The sequence below is a fragment of the Calidris pugnax genome, unplaced genomic scaffold (genome assembly GCF_001431845.1).
Source record: "Calidris pugnax isolate Ruff unplaced genomic scaffold, ASM143184v1 scaffold103, whole genome shotgun sequence".
Classification (NCBI taxonomy): domain Eukaryota; kingdom Metazoa; phylum Chordata; class Aves; order Charadriiformes; family Scolopacidae; genus Calidris; species Calidris pugnax.
Genome location: NW_015090990.1, coordinates 12,934,729 through 12,945,434, shown reverse-complemented (window position 1 = coordinate 12,945,434; position 10,706 = coordinate 12,934,729). Strand labels below are relative to the sequence as shown.

Sequence of the window (10,706 nt, the reverse complement as noted above, 5' to 3'; positions counted from 1 at the left end):
GGCACAGGTGTGTATTTCTGAGCAAGTCAGGTTGTCCCCAATCTGTCCCTTGATCCTCTCATTGTTATGTACGGGCTGTAATGCATGGTTGTCCTGTATTCCACCAGCACACTCCTGTCCTTTCTGTCACCTCTTGCAGCCAGAGGGGTGTTGGCACTGCTTTGGCTCTGTGCCTCCTCCGTGCCTGCCTTCCTCTGAGCAGGAGGAAGGGCACGGGCTTGGCTGCTTCATTCTCTGAGAGTTACTCACAGAAGCTAAAGGGAGGAAAGGTCCTTCATTTCCCTCTGTCTCCATGAGGACATCTTTGTTCACATTTCCAAGACAACAGCATACTTAAAAGTTTGTTTGTTTGCTTGTTTGTTTGACATGGTTTGTCTTTCTCTCCTTAAGGACATACAGGACCCTTGCTCTGGCTACTTCCTTTCTTTTCTAATGCCTTATCTATCTGGTTTTGTCTGTTTCCTGCTGTTTCTTTCATTTTCAGAGAGACAGTTTCATCCTTCAGTATGATCTTTGGTGTTTTGCTATATTGATCCTCAGGATAAGCCTTTGGGGAGGGGGCTGCTCTGGTTGTGTTTAAGGCATGTGAGGTGTGGTGTGGTCCTGTGGGTAACAAAATTTTTACAATTTTCCTTCGTGGAGTTCTGGTGAAGTTAGCAGGTGTATTTCCGTTTGCAGTGATATTACATAGGCAGTTTGTTCCTTCCTCCCTTCCCGAAGGATAATACCTGCTTATAATGCTTTTCTCTAGTAAATCAAAGCAATATATTGCAAAACTACTTATTTCCTTGTGAGGGAGAAAGAAACGCCACTATTTTTTCATTGTAGAAATGGACAAGAAGAGCCGGGAATACTTTATGAGAAAAAATAGGCCCTAAAAATTCCCCTCTGTCCCTGGAGGTTTGTGTGGTTTCTATAAATAATTTCTTTGCGTTGCTTCAGATGTCTGGCAGTTAAAAGGCAGGGGAGAACCCAAATTAGTGTGAGAGGTTCTCATTAGTTATTCCATGGAAGGATATTTATACTCTTTCTTACAAACTTTAGTTGGACTCCATGCGTAACAGGAATGGAAAGTTTGGAAGTTTTTAAGTGGATTCTCAGTGAAGTTACAAAGACGCTACTGCTGTCTTTAACCAAATAAATGCTTTGCAGTTTTTGAAAAAAACAGCTGTTTGTATTTCTTCACTGTTCTCGTATGATGCTGTTTGAAAATTGTAAGAGCTGTCATTCATCTAGTAACTGTTTTTCAGATATTGCTACTGAATTTTATGGGACTGACTCTTGTATGTCTGAGTCAGAAATAATTCTTTGAAAGTCCATGAATTACTACCAGTTTAAAATTGTGTATGTATTAAATCCATAGAAGCAAATGAAATGTACTACTTAATTATCCACGTGAAATCAGGGCTTAAAAGATGCATCTCAAACTGGTTTATAACTCTCATAGGGTATATTTTAAATCTATAATGTGCATAAAGAGTATCCTAGAGAAAGAAAATTGATTTGGAAATTCTGAAGTGTTAGGGTTATTTCAAAGCAGTGAGTCTCTCTTTTTATTTTTTTGTAAGATCCTGAGTACTTAACGATATTATCCATTTCTGCCGATTGCATCAGATGGGAACCTGTCATCATCTTACATCTTTGTAAAATTTAACCCAGCTAAAGCTATAATGAGATGCGTGTCTCCTACCCTTAGGCTACTTCCAGTCAGCATCTGAGGACGCTTGTCCTCATTGTTCAGTCATGGACCCAAAGCCCCTTTTCCCAGCTGACAGTGACACTAGTAGCTGGCAAAGTTCAGACATACTCACTCCTACCTGGCACACCACTCTGATTGAAAAAAACATGATCACTGAGATAAATCTGTGGTATATTTGATTGTGTGGCTGCTGCTTCAGAAATGAAACTCGTTACTGACTTACCAAACAAGGCAGGTGCTGTTTGCAGAGCTGCTCTGCAAAACCAAGTCTGTGGCTGAGCAAGCAGCAAGGAAATCCTCTCTTTTGCCCTCTCTAAACCCCATCTTTGGCTGTACAACTAGGTTCTGAGGTTTGCACTTGAAAGGCAGAGCTGGCAATTTGCTGCATGACCGGAGTACCATTTAGTCCTCAACCCTTTTGCTGTTTGCATGCACTTAATTGTGTTTTGCTGGCAGACACACACGGTTTAGCATCAGATTTTGACACATGCATGCTGTCCCGAAGGATTCGCTGAGCGGGCTGTCTTGCAGCTGCTGCATTTTCCACCAGTTAAATTGACAGTTACCTACTGTGTGGAGTTGCTAGGAGAAGGTGAATAGTCATCATTACAGCATATTCCTTCAATAACAACCTGTAGAGCTCTCTGATTTCTCTTCTGCAGGGATTTATACATGTCTTCACTACCGACTGAGCATTCGTACAGTCATATTTTTACTGAGAGGCTGGTAGATATTTATTCATTAAGAATCAATTCAGGATCAACTATAGAGAGGAAAGCTCTGGCATTTGAACATGCACTCTTTTTGTAGGGTGATGTGGCTGATACTGGCTTCTACCATCTGCTTTCCTATTGCAGCCTGTTTCCAACCTGCAGAGCAAAAACCAGCCTTTCTCTCCTTCTGGATTGTTAAAGCCGTTCACATTTATCCTGCATGGCAATGAACTGTAGTCCATTTTAAGGAATCTTTTGTGCTTCTGTGCATATTCCTACAGCAGGAAAAGTGCATGAGAAAGGAGCTTGAGCAGTCAGTAGTGTAGTGGCTGGCTCACCCGTATGGATTAGACTGACTCGTGAGGTCAGAGGAGCTGTGTGTACTTGCTCTGTGCTTGGGGGGGAAAGAGTGGATTTGTCTATCAAAGTGAATAGCAATTCAGGCAGGATCGTCCCTTAGCTGTTTTAATTCTAATGTGTTTTGATATGACAGCAGCTACTGTCTAACATGCATGGATCTTCTGACATTTGTAGTGGACTAAAGAATGCTTTTACTTGCTGATGAGCCTGACTGTAACTGTATCGCTGTAGGACAATAACGATGGGGGCTCGAGCGACGGAAACAACTCGGGAACTGGAAAGCACCTCTATGAAGTATCAAATAGGAGGACACGCAGAGAAAATGTGGCAACGGCTCAAAGGAATGTGAGTAGCTTCTCTTCTTGGCTTTTGTTCTGTTCCCTGGGAAAGATCATTTTCATCTGTTTGTTAAAATGACTAATTAGCAAATGGAAGCTGTGAATAGTATTTGCTTTCATAATACTGTACATCGCTCTCATATATGATGGTGCTTAGATTAATGTCAGACTTTGTGTAAGATTCAGTCACCTAATTTAAAAGATATATAACTAGTGGGAGTTATTATCCGAATTGAAATACAGGTAAGTCCTTTCAGGTTAACACTTCTAGAGCTCTGATATGATTTTGTAAATCTTCAGAATCAGCATTGCTGAAGCTGTTTCATCATTCCTCTTGGTATATATAGGTAAGTGTATGATTGCAGTTCCATAGGAGGTATTGATACTTTGCCTTTTGAGGGTGCAGGTAAAGAAGTCTATATTAAAAGGTGCTTAGCTATTCAGAGGATGCCAAGTTTCTAGTTTTTTGTCAATTATTTTGGTGCTCAATAATGCTAAAAACTGATTGAAGGACTATTTGAAGGGGCCACTATGCACCTGCTGTGTCTAATTCACTCCTCTCAAATACAATTTTCAGTGTAGACTTTTGGTGCAAATGATCAGTAAATACACATCTGCAACCTGTCAGAGAGAAACTCTGTCAGACCAGTGTGTTCTAAAACCTTTACTTAAACTTCTTAATGCCTCCTTTTAAGGGTTTTTGCTCTGAAAGCTGATGTCAGAATGTTACAAATAAATACATGTTGCAATTGTTGCTTTGGAAGCAAGGAAATGGCACTGTTATTTTTACTGGGAAGATTTGAAATACTGGGTTTCTAAAGGTATTCCACAGATGCTCTATAGTGCCTCAGTTGTTGAAGGAAATGGGTTACTTACAGTGCTAAAAGGATTAGATGCATTTGCTATGGCACTGCCTGTTTCCCCTATGTATTGAGTAGAAATTCAAGCTCTAGGAGTTCCTACCATCTGCTTTATTTTAAGAGAAAGTTGGTTTACTTCATTGGAAAGTCACTTTTCAGTTGTGGCCAGACTTTTACCAAAACTGCTCTGTGATATGCTTTTGAATATTTGCTCTGAGTCCTGTCATCACTCTGTTTAAGATTATGCACTTTGGGAACCATTTTTCCCCTAGAAACCCCAAAGTGCACATAGTGGAGCAAATATATTGGTCATTTCCTCATGGCACACAAGTTGCCTCTGAGTTTCCCCTACTAGAGTCCTCCACCCGCTTGTGCAGACTTCCATTTCTGTAGGGTCTAAGCTGCTGCTTTTTTTCATTCTGTATATTCTCTGTTACTGCTAGGCTCTTGGGTTGTAACATTTCCTTTCAGCTACCTCTGGAATGGTTCCATTAAACAGACAAATGTAAATAACTAAACATTAGTGACGCTCAGTACAACAGCTCCAGGAAATAAGGTTCATGCTTCTTTAGGAGTACTTAAAACAGTAGTTGGAGTTTGTGGTGTATCAAAATCAAATGGAGCTTAAATGTTTGACAACCGTGCATCTTGGTTGGTGCCAACCTCATGACTGTTGTGACTGCAGGACAAAGATAGTACTAAAATACTTGTATTTAAGAGAAACAGGTTATATTATTAGACACGTGCGCAACTGACTATTTTTCAGGCTTCCAAATGATTTCATTTTATTATTCAGTAGTCAATTGGAAATTACTGGCTAGTCAATATTATTAATATTTTATGGGGAAATTTCAAAGAGTTGAGTTTTTCAGAGCAGATCTCTGTGCTCAGTTTGTAGTATAAGCATCAGTCATTAAGCAAAAAGATTCATATTGCTGATACAAACACACTTGTACTTCAATATCTGTGTATGTGATAGGGAAGAGGGACAGATAAGTGGGACTGTCACAAATAATCTGACTTGGGAAGAATCCTTTTATAAATTGTCAGGGGAATTGTTTTGTCTTAGGGGAACTGTTAATGAAACTAGTATGTGTGAAGCAAATTACTGAGTTTTTAAAGGAGCATACAGTGGTGTATTTTCATTGAAGTGAAGACGTGGTGTGATGTATGAAGCTGAAACTTTTCTTGCTGGTGAGGCCTACAGAGTTTTTGCTAACATATACATGTGATTGCGCCACAGTTTTACTGTATTCTGTTAGTGAAAAGTGCTGATTATCTTCTTGCAAGCAGGTTATTATTTCTGAAAGAACATTGGTTTTGATTTAGGTAACTATCTGGATAGTGTTTAAAAGCTACACAATAGGTGCTTACTTAAAATAAGCTTTTCTTTTAGTATTTCAGCTTTTCATATAATAAGCATTTAAATATGGATTTGGCTGCAGAATTCCATATGCATTTAACCCCATATGTCTTGGGGTGATTTTGTTGTTGGCTGTTGTTGTTTTTTTATTTTTGTAAATGCAGGCTGTTCTGTAAGAGTTGCATACACTTAAGGATAAATTAAGATCTTTATTTGAATGCCCAGTGAGAAAAGCTGGGTATTGTGGAAGCTTGAATGAAAGGGTGTTTCTATGGATTCTATACTCTATTGGCTTGTGTAGACTTTCCTATTCTCGTGCTCTCCTTAAATGCTGTGATAAAAGCTTGGACGTTTTGAATAAAATGAAAGCCTTGCCTGACTTTCACCAGCTCCATGTGGCCCTACAGCCAAGCTCTGTCTTCTGCATTGCAAGTCAAAATCCAACTCTACTTTCTTTACATTGCAATTGCATTAATGCTGCAAAAAAGGAGATTCTCCGGCAGAGAAGAGATTTATTTGAAATTAATAACTTAATCAGCATTGGTGCTGAGTTTGTTGATGTCCGACTATATAAAACACAAGCTTACTGAAACAGGACTGGTTTGAGAAGAGGTCATGTACATTTCTGTCTTGACTTGAGCTGCTGATCTTTGAATTGAGAGATTTTCAGTATGCAGACTGTGAGCGTTTAATGTTTTGTACTTCAGGGAGAAAGCAAAAACAAACAGCAAGTGACAACTAAATGACACGTATAATAGTGGGGCTTTTATAATTCTTAGTTATGCAGAAGAGTGAAAGCAAAAGCCATTCAAGCCACTGTTGGAATTCCAGCTGCCTGACTAAAGGGTGGTGTTGTACACTTTCTGCTTCAGAAGGCATCTCATCACAGCCTGGCCAAGGTGCTCCTTCTCAGACCGTTCAATGCCACTGATCACACTTTTTCTCCCTTAGCCTTTCATTCTCTATCAGATGGAATCTTACTTTAGACAGTAACTAATTCTCCATCTTAAATGTATTCTTGTGTCAGGTGCTGACAGGGCATGGCAGTTGAGCTGTGAAAGAGAAACAGCTTCTTTAAAACATTTTGATTCAGATCCCAGATAACCAGATATAAAGCAGAGCTTTGTATGCTTGGTATTCTGCTTAATCTGCAGATAGACTTGACTTTGTGTTCTTCATTATTCTGTGAAATGGTGTGCTGTGTCTTGTCAGTATACGTTGGCTGTCTGCCACTTCACTCAATGTCACCCGCAGAACAGTCAGACCCCCCCGCCTTATCTTGGTTTGCAAGTAGGCATCTTCTTTGCAAGTAGCTTTTCGTATCCTCACCACTGTTGAATCCAGTATTAGGAGTAAGTTCCATTTCTGAGCTTTGACTTAATTAGTGAGAAAACATCTTGCTTTTCGCAGATATACATATTTGTTAGAATTGTCTCTAAGAGACCAGAAAATCTTTGAATGGAAAAAGTTGAAATCCAAGATCCCAGGAGTCTGGGGGATTGGAGATAGCATGTGGTTAGAGCCCGCTACTTTACTATCAGTAATTGTTACTGATTTAAAAAGAGAATATGTGTTATTGCCATCACTGTCCTAAAACTAATTTGTGCTGACTTGATGGCTAAAGGGATTTGAGGAAAAGCATGAGCTTCTTTCCTTACCTTCTTCCCTTTCTTTTCCTCCACATGCAGCAAAATAGACCCCATTTTCTCCAGCCTTTTGCAGAGTCTGAACCGTTCCAGGAACTCAAAGGGGCTGACTCATAGACCCAGTTTGTTTATCCTGCAGTGCTGCAGTGACAAATGCCTATCACTGCACGTGTACGCATTTTGTAGAGGCAAAAAGGGGCCGTAGCCACTGAGTTGAGGAAACTTGGCTTTTTGTCAAGGAAAGTAGAAAAATTACTTCCTCCGTACCTGCTGAATTATCAGAAGAGAGAATACTTTAAAATGCATCAAATAGAATCTGGATTAGCAGCCTATTAGGTCTAAAAGGGACCAGAATGGGTAATTTATGTAGTCATTCCTTCACCAGATTCATGGATACTTTGGAAGAGCTATAGAACAATTTCCAGAACTTATATGTCAAAGAAAGCTTTCCTTTGCTTTTCTAAATTCCTTGTTCACTTTTTTTTTTTAATACTGTATTTGGTGTTTGTGTTTGCTTATTGTCCTTTTTTGTATGCTTGATTTGGCTAAAGTATGAAAGTTTAGAAAAGGTTAAGTGAAGAGATTATCATTATAACAACATTTTGTGGTATAAAGGTTTACAAATTTCTGAGTACTGAACAATCAAAGAGAAGAGAAGAGCTAGAATTACAGGTGGAAAACTGATAAAAAATGGCGAGACAGAAATTGTCACTGTCACATTAGGAACAAATGGCTATACAGTTCAAGTAGTTTTTACTTGTGATGTTGCCTATTTTTACTTTTTTCCTAGCTTTTCTTTAAAGGAAAATCTTAAGCTCTTGAAAAAATTCCAGTGGCAGCTATTTCTAAAGCAAATTTAAGTAAAATTAAAGCCGTTATTTGTCAAATATGATTTCACAAATGCTCTGAACAGAAACTATATAATGATTTATCTGTTGATTGATATGTATCCCATTAGTGCTATAATTACAGTAAGAATTGTTCCATTATAAATTGGGAACAGCTTCTTTTGATTTTGAAATGAAAGTCTGTTTCTGTGTCTGAGTACTCAAGATAAACAATTTATAATAATAACTTTTTAACCTAAAAATATATATCTAATTAAATTTAAAATATGATAAATGCTAGAATTTTCAATAACTATAGATATTTTAGCCATACTCAACTACTTAGCATTAGCAATTTTGAGAATGCTTTTATCCAGTCATATTAGAATAATGATATTATTTGTTAGAAAGGTATTTCCAGTATTATCACGTACAGGAGGCACAGAATTAATTTTCTGGTTCATAATAATTTTTTGCTGCAATTTCTGGCACATATCAATGCTTTTGATGGATTAGAGTAAATGCTAATCCTCCAATTTACTGTGGGTAGGTGAATTGCTGTGCTTATAGAAAGCTCTACTAGAAATGATTGCAAATTGAAGGAGTGGTGCACAAGCCATAATTTGCCTATGATATCACTAAGAACAGCAGCAGTGTGTCTTTACAGGTCTCACAGTCCCTAAATAATATAATATCAAAATCCCCCGTTTCTAGACATTTAAATGTACATGTATATGCACTCCTCACATATGCTTCCAATTAAAATTAAGTAGTTTATCTAAGAACACTGCAAAGGCAATTAAAGATAACATTTCACGAAGCTGACAGTTAAACTGCAATATAATGAAGTCTCAAATTAATATATTCTGTATTTTTGTTTAGCTGAGATTTCTAATTCTACTTATGCCACATCAAACATTTCTAGGATTTCCTAAAAGACTCTTTCTGTGGCTATTTAACTTATAAATGTTCAATCAAGTCTCTGCCTAGAAAGCGGCTGTATAGAATCCTCTACACAAATAATTACTTTTTTCCCATTTTGAACTCCTGCCAGCTACTTGTACAGGGGCCCTTGTTTGCCCTGCAGACAACCAGTCATTATAAACATTTCTTTCAAAAATCTCATTCCCCAATTTAGCTGGTACACATTGAAGCCTGCCACAAAATGATTAGCAGTTTCTCAGAGCCATTGGTCAAAAACTCAGAGCTCATACTGCCCTTCCACATGTAACTCCCGGTTTCTGCTCCACCTCCACAACGGACTGAAGTTAAAATATCTGAATAGGCAAAAAAGCACCCTTTGTCTTGCTAATTATATAGAGTTGGAAAATTGCAAATGCCTAAATACTGAAATTGCATAGTTACCAGTGGAAGTTATAATAAAAATAGGCATCGACTTCATACAGCCTAAAGAGAAACATAACCTCAGGTTTATCAAAATTGTTCCTGCAGAAGTTTTCCTGTAATATGTCAAAATAATCGTTTAGGAGTGAATTAAGCATATAGCATTGTTCCATTTTGCTTGCATTTGCCATCCAATCTGGTTTACTCCTGATATCATCTCTGGAGGAGGGCTAGAGTGAAATAGTGCAATTATTGCTGCTACCATTTACCGGAGTCTTTCGAAAACTAAGACTGCAAAAAAAGGTTTAAAATCTGCTGAATGGTAACAAGTCCTCCTGTGCTACAGTATTGTGGTATCTAACATCTTTTTGTGAAACAAAACATCCAAAGTGCCCCAAAAGGAAGTAAAATCAATCAGCCAACCAACAAAATGCACTAAGCTTGACCTACAAACTGCAGAGTGATAAAGTACTTCACTTGTTTTTCTGGGGACAGCAGATGCTTGGGAGATTTTCTGTTTTTCCTGTAGTGCCTTGCCATACAATTTCATGAAGTGCTTGAGGTCAGCAATGCAATTTATGGAACTTGTAAAATAAGGCCTGATGGAGAGGAGCTATAGCGGCAGTCAGAACTTCATGTAAAGTCAATCCTTTAATTTTACTAAGGAGATAGAGAAAACTGAGCAGTTGAGACTCAAATAACAGAAAAAAATTCACTCTGCTGTGGTTAAGGGAAGCTGAACAGAAATTGAGTACATCAGTTATAAAGTTACAGCTGACAATGAAGTGACTCAGTTCTCACAGTCCATAAAGTTTTACAATTAGTCAGGCAGTGTTGCAGGGTGAACAAGCCAGCCTTCTCCCCAACTACCTTTTCTTTTAGACAACTGCTTAGACTTACTTGTAAAGAGCTACTGAAGGCATTCAATATCTGTTAGTGGCTGCAGCTGGCTGCAGAGTAGCCTGTGGCTCAGACCATAGACACACACATTCTCTGAATACATGTATACAAGGTCTTAGAGGAGTATGCAACTTCTGAAAGTTTCGATGATTCTCAGTTTGCCAGCATGTGTAATTTTGTAAGTGTTAAGTCAAATACCATTACCATGACTTGTTGCATTTATTCTTGTGGATTCTGCTAGAAAAGTGATTTCCAACTGGTCTTCTGTGAGCTGAGGGAGTTGTCAGTTACATGGTCCCTAAAAGATGACCTTTTTCAGCAACCATCATGGATTAAGTTGTCTCCCATAATTCATTCTTGTCTCCTAACTCTCATTGCTGCCTCCATGCTATCTTAGCTGCTCTAGTATGACTGTTTTTGATGCCATGCAGGAAATTCTTCTGTGTTAAAAATAACCTGTAATAGCTTTTTTTTACTGCAACCATAAATTTAAACTTGAATCAGTTCCTAGGTTGGACACCTTCTGTGTTTTCCTACCTAGTTGCATCCTTATAATGGAGGTTGTCTGAGGGTGGGAGTATCTGAAGTCAAAGTGAAAGGAAATGGTCCTGCTTGAGCAGCTCTCCAACAAAACATAGACCTAAATTGCTGATGTT

General features: G+C 38.4%; 1 protein-coding gene across 4 annotated transcripts in view; it reads left to right on the top strand.

Annotated features, from left to right (window-relative positions):
• Positions 1–2,336: 2,336 nt before the first annotated feature.
• Positions 2,337–10,706, top strand: part of PDE1A (phosphodiesterase 1A) — a 160,883-nt gene continuing 152,513 nt past the window's right edge. For 2 of the 4 annotated variants that reach the window (XM_014954707.1, XM_014954702.1), the window contains exons 1-2: positions 2,337–2,776; positions 3,004–3,117. In XM_014954707.1, the coding sequence (XP_014810193.1) occupies positions 3,014–3,117 (104 nt within the window). In that variant the 5' untranslated portion in view covers positions 2,337–2,776; positions 3,004–3,013. The remainder of the gene's footprint in view (positions 2,777–3,003; positions 3,118–10,706) is intronic. The other 2 variants (XM_014954703.1, XM_014954704.1) reach the window with 2 other exon arrangements.